This window comes from Nicotiana attenuata, chromosome 3, assembly GCF_001879085.1.
Source record: "Nicotiana attenuata strain UT chromosome 3, NIATTr2, whole genome shotgun sequence".
NCBI lineage: Eukaryota > Viridiplantae > Streptophyta > Magnoliopsida > Solanales > Solanaceae > Nicotiana > Nicotiana attenuata.
Window position 1 is genome coordinate 26,860,456 of NC_031991.1, and position 14,513 is coordinate 26,874,968.

The window sequence follows — 14,513 nt, forward strand, 5'->3', positions numbered from 1 at the left end:
GTCTTGTAGTTTTTTTGGGGGGGGGGGGGGAGGGGTGTTTGGGGTTTGGTAAACTATTTGGTCAAACCCAACTAACTTTTAAGTTGAAAAATCATAAGTTGGGGACCCCCAACTTATGGCTTTTGGCTTGTTTTGGCTTAAAAGCACTTATCTTACAAAATTTTGGGACTTTCCGAACACTCAAATAAGCAAAAAAAGTGCTTAGCCAGCTTTTGAGCCCATCCAAAAAAGTGCTCCAGTTAGCAATTTCAGAGCGCTCGTCCAGTCATCCTTCAGTGTACCTTTCGCACGTGGTTCTTACAGTGGCTATTCTAGTCGTCCGGGACAGACTCAGTTCCAGCAGCTACGTCTGTAGAGAGCTTGTTTTGAGTGTGGTGATGTGAGTATAGGCGCATTCTAGTTTATTCCCATCTGCCTAAGCCTTTACTTATATTGTACTCGTGCCTCTTGTGGGATGTGCAAGATGAATATGAAGCTATGAATCTTTGAAGATGGTGACTTCTAAAAAATTCAGAACGCGTCATCTTGTTGGATCTTCTGAAAAAGCCTATTTTCATTTTTAGATAACAATGATATAAAATCTTTTGTGCACCTCAATTTTTTCATTGGGTACTTGTACCCCCACCACTATAGATAGCCGGTAATTCTACCATCTCTTCGGATGGGAAGAAATCACCTAGCTTAATTTCCTGTGATGTTATGTGAACCTTTGTCTCTGATGGTCTTCTTTCCAACTTTATTGACTGCTATGCTACGCCTTTATGTGCCTCAATTTTATGCTATTTCTTTTGGAAAAACCTATTTCCTGTTTATGCTAGGTTTCCTTGTTCGAGTACATTGGCCAACTTTACAAACTTATAACTGATGAGGATTTTGGTAAGTTTAGTTAGACAAACAATATATATGATTTTATTTATATCGAACTTACATAATACTCCCTCTGTCCCAATTGATGTGTCATACTTTTCATTTTAGCCTCTTCCCAGAAGAATATCATATTCCTTATTTAGAAACAATTATACTTCAGATTCTACCCTTAGCGAGATGATTTATAGCCACACAAATGTCTCTGTCTTGTTTTAGAACACACATTTCGAATGTCTTCCTTACTTTCTTAAGCTCTGTGCCCAGTTAAACACGGTCACATAAATTGGGACGGAGGGAGTTGCATATCTATCTTATAATATTGCTTAAAGAGTATGTTCTTCCAGAAGAATAAGATGAAATATTAATGACAAACAAGAAATTGCCAAAACGGTTAATAGGTTTAAGATAATAAAGCTTGATAAAAAAAGGCTTAAGATAATAAAAAATAAAGTTGAGCAAAAAGCTTTTTGTATATCAACTCCTTTTTCACTTTTATCTCTTGTATATGGGATTTATCTTTTCCCCCCCTGTGGTCTTGGGCCTTGGAAACTAGGCGGTTCCATCTGAGGCTAATGCATGATCTTGCCAAGTTGGGTCCTCAATAAATGCCTGCAGAGGCTGTTGTGCAATTCCACCAACTAAATATATATACATATTTTCTTTGTGCGACTTCCCCATTAGATTCCGAGTTGGGATAGTTTAGGTGCATCTTTAGTTTTTTATGGTCTTTTATGGGGGGCGAATTCTGTAAAATGAACCAACTTAGATCCTGTAGCATGGTTATATAAATTTTGCTAGTTATGTTTTTCTGTGATAGGTAAACTAAATTTCTTTAGACAAGCCTACTGGAAGAACTAATGCATACTTACCCATAAAATATAAATGCCTGAACTTCTCGTTAGCCCCCTTCGTCACACTATCATGTAGTAAAATTTCCAGAGCCTTGCCATTTTGCCGATGTAAAATCTCCTCATTCATGCTAAGATTGTGCTTGCTACTTTATATGTTGGGTTTGTTGTCATACCTTATGTGCACTACAAAACCTATACTGTCTCTCTAGTCATTAGCTCCCAGCCAACCTTCTCATTCAAGCAGGTTTTCAGTTCTTTCAAAATCCTATATTTTATTCCATTCTGAGATTGGTGATGTTTAATTTCCAACTGTATCAATTTATTTTAACAAGTGGCGAGTTTTAGATTGCCTTTAGCGCTAAAAAGCTGGAGACTGTAATATCTTTCTTCGTTGCTGATATGGCCAAGAAGAAAGAAAAAACATTAATAGACAAAAGAGTAAAGGAAGAGTAATTTTGCAAAAGGGAAAGAGATCCATGTTAATTTAGTAGCCCCAAATTGTATTACCTTGATGACTTCCAGTTAGAGGTCAAGATAAAAAGGGTGAACGAGTTATTATATTTGAATATTAGTGGTTAATTTGTGAATTAGCCAAATAATTTTCGACCTTTTGAGGTCAATATATATGGTCATATCATTGTTGGAAGATATGAAAAGGCTAAAAGATGCAACATTAAATAAAATGATCTGAAGTGTATTACTTCTAGATTTTTCTGATAAAGAAATGTTACTTTTATATATTAAGCTTTACTTAGTGAAGATCTAACAAGATAGGCCATTGTTTGCTGAGGAACTAAAAGAAAATAATTCGATTAAGAGGAGGGAGTATAATTTTTTGTTGGGAAACTGCTGAAATATTAGGATAAATTCATACATATGTAAAAAAGAGTTTTCTGAGAGTTCGAGCGAGTATTTGACACTTGTAGATAGGATGATTAATTTCCTTAGTTCAAGCGAGCATTTGACACTTGTAGATAGGATGATTAATTTCCTTAGTTCTTTTCACATGTAGCTATTGTACTGAGATGCACACGTCACACTCTGTGGGTGCTATTCCCTAATAAAATTTTCATTAAAATTTCGAAAGCTAGCATATTGGCACTTAGAATCCTGCTGATTAATGATTGAAATGACAGACTAAGGTAACCAACTATTGATTGAAGCAGATGATAGTCAAGTATTTTTCTTGCGAGCTGGTTGCTTTTGTCCACAGGTGACATGATAAAAAACAATATTAAACTACATACTGAAAATTATAAAGACCCATGTGAAATAATAAAGTATATAAAAGTCCAATCACTCTTATCATCAAAAACCATTTGATAGATGATCCCAGCTAGTATATGCTGGTGCTTATAGACAGAAAAGAATAGAGGATTCTTTGATGGTTTGTCAACTCCGAATCACTCTTTCGAGGCTAGATGCTTCTTGTACAATATCAACAATAACAAAAAAAAAAAAACTAGATCCCTCTTGTATCTATTTAGTTGGTTCAATGTAACCCCTGTAGATACCCCTGATTTTTTTTTTTCAGTTTCTTAGCTCCCTGGTTTTAGAATAGGCACCTTTGTACCAGGAACTAATTTGCATTTCTTTGCGAGCTCAATTAAAATATCCTTGTACTATCTTTTTGCATCCACTTGATGCTAGCAACAAAACTTTTGCTTCATCAAAAAAAAAAAAAAGAAAAAGAAAAATAAAGCATCTAAAAAGTCCAGTAACAACAATTTGTGAAACTAATTGGATACAAATTACTCTTAGCAACATAACCAAAGCTGCCAGGTTTATTCTCCAGCTCTAGCTGCTTTATTTGAAAGAGTGGTCCGCGGTCCTGTATTCTATCAGCTCATGGGTCACAACCATATAGACCATTTTTTCTCGTCTTCATAGGATAATCTCTTTAGCTTATCAAGCATCCAATCCATGTGATCGATTAGTTTTCTTGCTCCAAACTCCTTGTCTGTCTTTCAATGTAGACATTTTGCTTATCTTATGCTATCTATTACTTTTCAACCTGAACGCTGGGGTTTGTTCTGTTTTCGTCTGAGCCTATTTTGGTATTTGAGTGCTAGTTTCGGTTGCTTATTGTTGAAAACTGACATGGAACCAAATCCACCTCGATAAAATCTGGAAATGGTGAAACTGTCTTTGCGTTATGCTTTACAATGTCGGTTAATTTTAATGTCATTGAAGAACTAGTTTTAAGTACTAACTATGCCTCTTCTTGTTTATATCTGTACAGTGTTTGCTTGTGATGAGATGTAAGGAGAATTTCTCTTTAGTGAAGCTATAATGTAATAATGAGCTTGTATATTAACTGCCTTTTGCCATTCTGAAAATTAATCTGAGAATAATTTGGCTGCAGAGCCATCTAAGGTTTCACTCCACAGCCTTGAGAATGGTCAAGTGGAGCAGGGTGCTTTATCTGATCAGAATCTTGTGACAGTTGCTGATACGAGCAGCACTATTTCTTCAGTTTCTTTTAACCACTTACCGGATGTCCTGTAAGTATTCTATACTTTATGTTTAGTTGTGACTTGTAGCTACTTTTTGAGCTACATCGTTTTAACTATTGAGCTTTACCAGCATTTATATTTTCTTCATGCAGTAAACATGAAGCTTTCCGTAGCTCCTACATTCACCCTCTTATTCAGAATAGATTAAGGCAAATGGAGAACAGATCCCCTTTGGATGGTAATATTCGTGATTATTATGGTAAAAGCTTGTGGATGTCACTTGTATATTGAACTTCATGTTATTTATTATGCTCGCAGATTTGAGACACGGAGAAGTTTCTCAAATTGAAGCATCTTCCAGTTCAGGAATCTGCTGCAGTCAACATTTTCAACAGTCAACTTCTGGCGACATTCTCAAATTGAATGGTGCATGCCTTGAAGAGTTGGTGAAGGCAAGTAATATGGGCCTGCTTGAGCTTTCACCAGCAGATGAGCTGGAAGGAGAGCTCGTTTATTACCAGCACAGACTGATTTGTAATGCTGCTGCAAGGAAACGTTTTAGTGGTCTCTGCTATAAACTCCATCTCCTATTCGCGCGTTTTAGCATTATTGCCTCCTTTTCTTGTATGAGAATTGCAGAAAATAACATGCACCTCTTGCTGAGCTTTTTCATGTGCCAGTACTCATGGATATTGTTGTTGAATTAACTGATGGTCATTTGATTTTCTTTGCAGATGATTTAATTGTTAAGGTTGTGAATAGTCTCCAACAGGAGACTGATGCTGCTAGACAACGAGAATGGGATGCTGTTCTAGTTAGCCAGTATCTTTATGAGCTTAGGGAAGCCAAAAAGCAAGGAAGGAAAGAGAAACGACATAAGGAGGCCCAGACTGTACTGGCTGCTGCAACTGCTGCAGCTGCCGCATCGTCTAGGATTTCATCATTGAGGAAAGATAATGTAGAAGAATCTATGCACCAGGAGGTTGTAAGTCTATTTACGTTAGGACTTGAGAGCCACTGAAGTAGTATTAACAACTATATCAGAATTTCAATCTTGTTGTCGCCATACTGAGTTTATTTGTTTTTTTCTTCTTCTATGCTGGGGTTTTGAAGATGAATGCTACCAGTGAAAGGCTTAGGCTTTCTTCCCAACAGCATCCTCGTGTCAAGGAGACGCTTTCAAGGCCAACCAGTGTGCGGATATTACCAGAGACTAACTCTGATCTTGTCCAGCCAGGTTCAGATTTTTTGAAAGACCATGCCAGAACTTGTGATGTCTGCAGACGGGCCGAGACCATTTTAAATCCCATCCTAGTTTGTACCAGCTGCAAGGTAGGAAGCACTACATTCCTATTCTTCCTTCTAAAATCTTTTCCTGAGTTCAAATTATCCTTGTTCATAGGTTGCTGTTCACTTGGATTGCTATCGAAGTGTAAGAAACTCAACAGGTCCTTGGTATTGTGAACTATGCGCGGATTTATTGTCATCTGGGGCCTCTGGAGCTCAAGCTTCTAATCTTTGGGAGAAGGAGAAACCTTGTTTTATTGCAGAATGTGGGTTATGTGGTGGTACTGCTGGCGCTTTTAGAAAGTCAAATGATGGTCAATGGGTTCATGCCTTCTGTGCTGAAGTAAAATGCAATCTTCATGTTTAGCTATTCATAATCACACACTAGTTTTATTTACTTTGCTGCACTGATGAGTGCACTAATTTCTTTTTGTTCTGTAGTGGGCCTTTGAATCAACTTTCAGAAGAGGGCAAGTACAACAAATAGAGGGAATGGTACGTGCTTAGCAGAATTAAGAATGTCTTTTGCTCAATACAGTTGTCTTTAAGTCTGGAAAGCTGGACTTGCATAGTCTATGTAATAGTTACCGTGTCAATCATTGTGATAATGGCAGGCAACTGTCCCCAAGGGTAACGATGTCTGCCTCGTATGCCAGCGGAGAAAAGGTGTATGCACTAAGGTAAAAGATGTGAAAGGGCTTTTTTTGCATTTTGAAATTGTGTTAAACTTAGTTTGTTTATTGGAATACTACTGTATTACTTGCAGTGTAGTTATGGTCACTGTCAGAGCACATTCCATCCCTCTTGTGCTAGAAGTGCTGGCTTCTTTTTGATCGTGAGAACTAACGGTGGCAAGCTGCAGCATAAAGCATATTGTGATAAACATAGTTTGGAACAGAGACTTAAGGTTGGTGTTGTCTTTGTCCATGTAATAGGTGCAAGTTTCTCTAGTGATTAGTACTTGTGTCATATACTCATTGTGTATCACATCTGATCAGTCTGAGACTCAGAGACATGGGGTGGAAGAACTGAAGAGCCTGAAGCAAGTCAGGGTAAGTGATGCTATTTGCCTGATTATCTATCATGTTTCAAGTTGCATAAGTTGTCTTGCTGTCCCGTTCATTTTTCTTTGGTTTTTCCCTTTCTTTTTATTTTTTGTCACTTTTCAATTTTCATCTCCATGGTCAGGGGCGGATTTACGTACAAAAATTGGGTGCTCGAGCACCCATTAATCTCGACTCGGAATGTGTATAGTTATATAGAGAAGTTAAGAAAAAGGATATAATAAAATAGAAAGCACCCAGGTAACAAAGAGCCTAGTGGGTGCTTTCGTTTATGATGGGTGCTGGAGAGTTATAAAAGCCAAAGGGTAAGGGATCGAATATTATCAGGCATTTTCTTTTGCCCCTATTATGAGGTCCTCTTTTTGTTCTTTTCAGTTTTCACTAGCGACTTTTTTGAGCCAATACTACTTTTATTCTTTTGCTTCTGACTTCGTTTTATCTTTTTTTTTTTTTGCTTTTCTTTTCTTACTTTATCTACTAAATTATAGCAAAGAAAGAAAAAGAATATTTTCTTTAGAAAAACAAAGACTCCTTCCAGAACTGCAAAATCCACTAATCTTTTTTCTCGCTAATTGTGTTATCCATCATAGTTTCACGGCGTCTATAAAATTAATATCATGGTTTTCTAATTAAAATTTTTTCATTGTATTTAAATAGTTGCATACTTATATGATGGGATTGATAGTAATTTTACGTCAAAAAAGTTAAGCACCCACGAACCTAAAATCCTGGATCCGCCACTGTCCATGGTTATTAATTCTGCTGAACACTAAATAGTGTATTAGACATAGTGCTTTCAATCATATTTTATGGTTGCGAGGAACATAGACATCTGCTGCATGGACAGTTTAAGTAGGAGAATTGACAGTTAGTTGCACCAGTTCGATATAAGTTTTATATGTTCACTTAGGAAATAGGATACCATTAAGTGGGTGTTGGACAGAGTAGCTGGTGGGTCTAGAAATTGGGGACTGTCTTTTTTTATTCCGCTTTTCAGTTTGAATCTCCATGGCTATTAATTTGCACGCTACTTACATAGTCATATTTGGTGTCTGCTGTGCTGTGCATTATCAATGACCTGTTAATGTAGAAAGAGAAAAAAGAAGAGACGGGTTGCAAGTGAGACGCTTTTGAAGGCTGTGTTTAATATATAGACATGCATGAGCAAAAGCTACCGGAAATAAAAGCAATTCTTAGAAACCCTCGGGGGTTGGCCTGGTGGTAATAGACTTGAGCCTTGGGGTTTGCTCCCTTTCAAGGTCTCAAGTTCGAAACTCACTGGGTGCAAACAATTTCTGAGGGCCATCGGACTGGGTAAAACCTGAATTAACCGTGGTGCACTTGCGGGAAACTCCTTGCCAAGGGCCTGTGCACCCCCGGATTAGTCGGGGCTCTTAGAGACTCGGACGCCCGGTGCAAATCAAAAAAATAAAATAAAAGCAATACTTAGAAAATAGAGAATCACAAAAGTTATGCTGGACCAAAGAGTTTGAAACGTACAAGCAATTTCACTCTTCATGCCAAAAAAGAAAATGCGTACAACCATTTTCTTTAAGCTTGTGAGCCATTCAGTTAAATCCTGAAAGCATTTCAGACAGCGCTGAGGGATGGATCACATACCGTAGGTGGCCTCTTCTTCCAAATCTTAGTAACGAGAATAGGTCCAGTATAACCCGGTGCCTAAAAGGAAAATAGAGCAAGTGACTATACTACCAAGGTCACAGATCCTTCTTTTTACTGCCTGAAAGTCTCTATTTTTGCCATGTCGTTTGCAAGATGTTGGAGCAAGAGAACTACCACAAAGAAAAACTTTTTTTCCCCTGAATGAAATATTGTTCTTGTTTTGGGAGTTGGGAGGACACCCTGTATCTTGATATGGCCTAGCTCCCTTTTGGCGCTAAAGAGAAGCTTGTGTAATTTAAGAGAAATTGACCCCGGGCTCATCAAGAAGATGGAGAAAATGACTCCTATTGGGGGTCCTTCCTAAGAAAGAAGTGAAGACTAAACCTTGGGCTTAAACTATAGACCAAGTTACTATTTGTCATGTAGTCGGCAACAGATTTCTTGTTTTCTTAAGTCCCTATTGTGCCGGCAAGTACAGTTGATGTTCATAAATCCAATTTTACAAACGGTATTTTGAGCAATTTTACAGTTTTTTTAACCAGGAGCTCCTTTCTTTTACCAGGATGTTTCTTTGAACAAGTTACTGTTGTGTGATGTGAGGTTGGCTTAGTTGGCATGCAGGAGTTTCGAATTCAATATGATTTGCTGTCTAAAATTTTAATCTGAACCAGGTTGTTTTAATCCAGTTGGTGTTTTAAGTAGTTGAACTGGGTCCGACAAACCTTAATCATGTCTTTTTTTGTGATTTTGATTTAACTTTTTGGTTCAACAAATTTAGAACACGGTGGAAAGCAAAGGAACATTAGTACTTGGAGCTTTTTTATTTTTTGGATAAGGTAAGGTAAGTATTACTAAAAAAGTGACACCGAGTAGGTGCATTGGGGTGTGCAATACAAAAAGCAAAGACTCGACCTTACTGCACATAATTGAGGAATTCTATCAAAAGTAGCAACGTCATATACATTTGTCATCTTACACCAGTATGCTAATGTAAAGATACATCTGTATCTGATCTTCCTCAGACAGTCCTTTCTTCCTTAAAAGATCCTCTGGTTTCTCTCCTTCCAAAACACTCACCAAATAGCTGCAAGGATAGTGTTCCAAAATGGTTTCATGTCTCTGTTCGTTACTTTTCTGTACAGAGGAGTAATTTTTGTGCTTTCTGGCATACACCATTTCAGCTCTAAAAGATTCAGAATCGCTCTCCCTATTTGAGAAATGACCTTACAGTGAATAAAAAGATGGTTCGCATCTTCATATCCATCCTCACAAAGTACGCATCTGTTACAAATAATTACACCCCTTCTTTGTTGATTATGTTGAGTCAAACATGCCTCTTTGCTATTGTTTTTCTTTCTTCTTTTTTTCCAGAAAAGATGGAAGGGGTGGTTGATTTTAGGCTCTATGTGTTTATTCAATAGATTCTCAGGACAACTTGTTATAGGATTGTATTCAGGGTTGGACGCTGCTCAAAGTGCAAATTTTATGCTTTGGCTTGTAAATCTTTTGTGGCTGTTATCCCAGTCTATGAAGCTCCTTTCCATTATATGCTGCAGTTGTGAGCTACTGTTGGAATCTGATATTGAAGCGCTCTGTTTTTGTCTATCCATCTAGAACATTTTTGCTCATACCGGCGTGGCGAAGATCCTTATCCTTTCAAATCTTCATGTGCAGGTTGAATTGGAGCGATTACGACTATTATGCGAAAGAATTGTTAAGAGAGAGAAGCTGAAGGTGCCTTTTCTTTCGTTCCCATGCTCTTTGCAGATTAATGCAGTTGTGAATACTCTTCCTGCCTTTTTTCTGTTTGATATCACTGTTTGCCGCTGCCTTGTCAAACTCATCACTTTTGTTGCATTGCTGGTACAAGCTTTTTACTTGTTCTGTTTGCATATTGTTAATGTGGTGTCTTGTATTACAATCTTGTGATTGTGCTTTACTTTGTCTGATGTGAATCAATTGTTTTCATGGTAAGAAACATTCTTTTTAGTACTATAGATATTGCACTTTTTTCTAAAGGAGGAGCACTTGGTTACCTTTCAGAGTACGGTTGCCAAGACCCAGATTGACTACCTACTCCTTAGGAAGTGTGATAGAGGCCTTTGCATGGATTGCAAGGTTATTCCGAATGAGAATCTCTTGACCCAATATAGGCTCTTGGTGATGGACTTGGAGATCAGGAGGAGGAGGAAGAAGAGGGTTGTGCATGGTCTACCTAAGATCAAGTGGGGAGCCTTGACTAAGGACAAAACTTAGGTGTTGGGGGAGAAGTTGGTGGTTATGGGGGCATGGAGGAGTAGTGGGGACACGAGTAGTATGTGGACCATGACAGGGAAATGCATTAGGGAAGCTTCTAGGGTCTCGGAAGGTTACTTTGGAGGGCACAAAGGGGAGTGTGGGTGGAATGGAGAGGTCCAAGGAGAAGTAGAGCCAAGAAAGCGGCGTACTTGAAGCTGGTGGAGAGCAAGGAAGAGGAGGAGAAGAGGAAGAATAGGGAGTAGTACAAGAGGGCCAAGAAGGAGGCGAAGTTGGCGGTTACGACGGCTAAGACGGTAGCATTTGGACGTTTGTACGAAGAACTTAGCGACAATGGTGGGGGACAAGAAGCTATACATAGGCTAGCCAAGGTGAGAGAAAGGAAGACCCGTGACCTGGACCAAGTGAAGTGCATCAAAGACGAGGAAGACAGACTATAGAAGAGGCGCATATTAGACAGATGACTGACATACTTCCATAAACTCCTAAATGAAGAAGGGGACATGGGTATTGTGTTGGCTGATTTGGAGCACTCCGAGAGTCATCGAGATTTTGGTTTTTGTAGGAGTATTAAAATAAGGGAGGTCGAGAGGGCTATGCGTAAGATGAGCAAGGGAATAGCAATCGGGATAGATGAAATTCCAGTAGAATTTTCGAAGAGCATGGGCAGAGCAGGCTTTGAATGGCTCACTGGGTTATTTAACATCATATTTAGGACGAAGAAGATGCCTCAGGAATGGAGGTGGAGTATGATGATTCCGGTGTACAAAAATAAGGGTGATATCCGAAATTGCAGCAACTATAAGTGTATCAAGCTGTTGAACCACACTATGAAAGTTTGGGAGAGGGTAGTGGAAGCGAGGGTGAAGAGGAGCGTGTCTATTTTCGAAAGCCAGTTCGGATTCATGCCTGGAAGTTCGACTACGAAAGCCATTCACCTTGTAAGGAGGCTTGGAATGGCTCGCTGGGTTGTTTAAAATCATTAAAAGGACGAAGAAGACGCCTCAGGAATGGAGGTGGAGTATGATGATTCCGGTGTACAAAAATAAGGGTGATATCCAAAATTGCAGCAACCATAAGCGTATCAAGCTGTTGAGCCACACTATGAAAGTTTGGGAGAGGGTAGTGGAAGCGAGGGTGAAGAGGAGCGTGTCTATTTCCTTTAAGCCAGTTCGGATTTATGCCTGAGCGTTCGACTACGAAAGCCATTCACCTTGTAAGGAGGTTGGTGGAGCACTATAGGGAGAGGAAGAGGGAACTTACATATGGTTCTCATTGATCTAGAGAGCATATGACAAAGTCTCGAGGGGGATTCTATAGAGATGTTTGGAGGCTAGGGGTGTTCATGTTGCTTACACTAGAGTGATTAACGACATGTATGATGGAGCAAAAACACGGGTGATGATAGTGGGGGATGGGAGTTCGGACCACTTACTAATTGTGTTGGGGTTTTACCAGGGGTCATTTCTTAGCCCATTTTATTTGCCTTGGCGGTGCCATGGTGTATGTTATTGTGGATGATATTGTACCGATTGACGAGATGCGAGGCGGTGTTAACGCGAGACTAGAGGTTTGAAGACATACTCTGTATAAAGGTTTGAAGTTGAGTAGCAAGACTAAGTACTTAGAGTGCAAGTTCAGTGAAAAGACCAATGGAGCAGACATGAGGCTTGATACACAAGTATAGTTTCAAGTACCTAGGGTCTATTATCCAAGAAAATGGGGATATTGATGAGGATGTTACACATCGTATTGGAGCGGGATGGGTGAAATAAAATCTCGCATCCGATGTTCTGTGTGATAAGAATGTGCCACCTAAACTTAAGGGTAAGTTTTACAGGGTGGTTGTTAGACCGACCTTATTGTGTGGAGCAGAGTGTTGGCTAGTCAAGAACTCCCATGTCCAGAAGATGAAAGTAGCAGAAATGAGGATGTTGAGAAGGATGTGCAGGCATAGCAGGATAGATAAGATTAGGAATGAAGATATATGGAACAGGGTGGGAGTAGCCTCAGTGGAGGACAAGATGCGGGAAACGAGGCTTAGATGGTTTGGTCATGTGAAGAGGAGAATCACAGACGCCCCCACCGAGGAGGTGCGGGAGGTTGACCTTGGTGGGTCTGAAGAGAGGTAGAGGTAGGCCAAAGAAGTACTGGGGAGAGGTGATTAAGTAGGATTTGCCGTTGCTTCAGCTCACTGAAGACATGACTCTTGTTAGGAAGGTGTGGAGGTCGAGGATTGAGGTAGAAGGTTAGTAGGTAGTCGAGTGTGTATCTTCCCCTTACTAGTAGTACTAGTAGTTAGCCTTGTATTCTATTATTGTTAGATCTCTATTACTACATATTGATCATTCCGCTTGTTATCTTGTTATCTTGCTGTTGTTATCTTGTTATGTTGCTGGTTGTTGCTACTGCTTTCTTTTCATTTTTCCTTGAGTTGTGGTCGGAAACAGCCTCTCTACCCTCAAAGTAGGGGTAAGGTCTACGTATACACTACCCTCCCTAGACCCCACTTGTGGGATTATAGTGGGTTTGTTGTTGTTGTTTGTAGATATTGCACGAAATGTGGGATTTGCTTTATTCTTTCTTTTATGCTGCATGTTCTTCTGGTGTGTTGGCCTGATGGTTGTTTCTTGATTTGCAGCGGGAAGTAATCCTTTGCTCACATGATATTCTGGCTTCAAGTAGAGACAATGCTGTTTTATCTGCTCTGACTCGACACCCTTACTTCCAACCTGATGTTAGTTCAGATTCAGCTACTACGACATCCATTAAAGGCTATACTGATGGCTATAAATCAGGCAGTGAAACAATACAAAGATCAGATGACATAACAGTAGACAGTGCTGTAGCAGGAAAACGGCGCATTAAGTTTCCTGTGCCTATGGACAATGATCAGAAGACTGATGATAGTTCTATATCACCCAACCCTGTCACACAAAAACCTGCACAACGAGCTTCATTTTCTGGGAAGCAAATCCCTTATAGAGCTTCTTGCAATTCTACAGATGACGGGGACAAGCGATTGAGCTACAGAAAGGTAGAGTCTTGTTCCATCTGATTCATTAGGTTGACATTCTTCATAACAGGAAACATTCATGCCTTTAGTTGGAAGTACGGTTAGATATTTGATATGCATTATTTGCTGAAATTTAGATCTTAACCAGTTTCTTGCATGTACAGCATATGGAAACTTTTGAGAAAGAGCTGGTAATGACTTCAGATCAAGCCTCAATGAAGAACCAGCGATTACCTAAAGGGTACGTCTATGTCCCAATCCGGTGCCTTCCGAAGGAGGAGGAAGCTGCTCCAGATGAGTGTTCTGGAGAACCACTGGATCCTGATGGATAGATTTAGCTCAGTCATTGTAGTATTTTGGTTCGAACGAGCACGCCATATCTGGCATTTTGCTGCTGGTACACCATTTTTATCTGAACCATCGGGGAGGATGGCTTATTTAAAGCTAAGATGATGACAAGCAGCGCCCTTCCAGGAGCCATCGAGATTAGGTTGAGGACGGTATCTGATTGTTGTATATTCATTCAGAGCTTACTGTACAGTGGAATTTGGAGTGGTTTGAATGGCTCTGTTCCGATGGCTGTTTGTGGGTGAGCTGGGTGGTGACAGTAGCTCTGCTTCTTGTAATTGTATACAGTAGTTAGAGGATATTCCCTACTACGCAAGCCTTGTAAAGTTATTGTAAATATTCTTACAGTGTTAATTCAAAGCAATTAGCGCAGAGCAATGAGTTTAATTTTATCATCATAGTTCCAGATTCTTTTAGCGTTTTCTCGTACTGATTTCACGTTTCAGGTAGCAGTTTCACCAGCTGTTATGTAAACCCTCGACTTTGTTGTTTGTCCTCTTTCAGTAGATTTTGGCATTGCACTGCACAGTCGTCGTTTGCATTTAGGTAATAGAGTAGGTAAAATGCTTGTTTCAGTTGGCAAGAATTTGCAGATGAGATTATCTACCATAGTTTTAGCATCGTCGATGCTTTAGACTATTTTCACAAATTATTTGTTATGGGACCATTTTTGTTCTGCTTGTTATACTGGAATTATGATGTGTGAATTAATTATGCTGTGAATACTAATGAAATAATATTGTTG

The 14,513-nt window shown here is 39.4% G+C and overlaps 1 protein-coding gene across 2 annotated transcripts in view; it reads left to right on the forward strand.

The window, feature by feature from the left end:
• LOC109223433 overlaps window positions 1–14,294 on the forward strand; it is a 25,781-nt gene extending 11,487 nt beyond the window's left edge. Inside the window, exons 7-19 of one of the 2 annotated variants that reach the window (XM_019387735.1) lie at window positions 4,084–4,222; window positions 4,327–4,412; window positions 4,493–4,738; window positions 4,909–5,159; window positions 5,288–5,506; window positions 5,577–5,804; window positions 5,903–5,956; window positions 6,076–6,141; window positions 6,228–6,368; window positions 6,460–6,513; window positions 9,823–9,882; window positions 13,046–13,441; window positions 13,585–14,294. In XM_019387735.1, the coding sequence (XP_019243280.1) occupies window positions 4,084–4,222; window positions 4,327–4,412; window positions 4,493–4,738; window positions 4,909–5,159; window positions 5,288–5,506; window positions 5,577–5,804; window positions 5,903–5,956; window positions 6,076–6,141; window positions 6,228–6,368; window positions 6,460–6,513; window positions 9,823–9,882; window positions 13,046–13,441; window positions 13,585–13,752 (2,108 nt within the window). In that variant the 3' untranslated portion in view covers window positions 13,753–14,294. The remainder of the gene's footprint in view (window positions 1–4,083; window positions 4,223–4,326; window positions 4,413–4,492; window positions 4,739–4,908; window positions 5,160–5,287; window positions 5,507–5,576; window positions 5,805–5,902; window positions 5,957–6,075; window positions 6,142–6,227; window positions 6,369–6,459; window positions 6,514–9,822; window positions 9,883–13,045; window positions 13,442–13,584) is intronic. The other variant, XM_019387736.1, reaches the window with a different exon arrangement.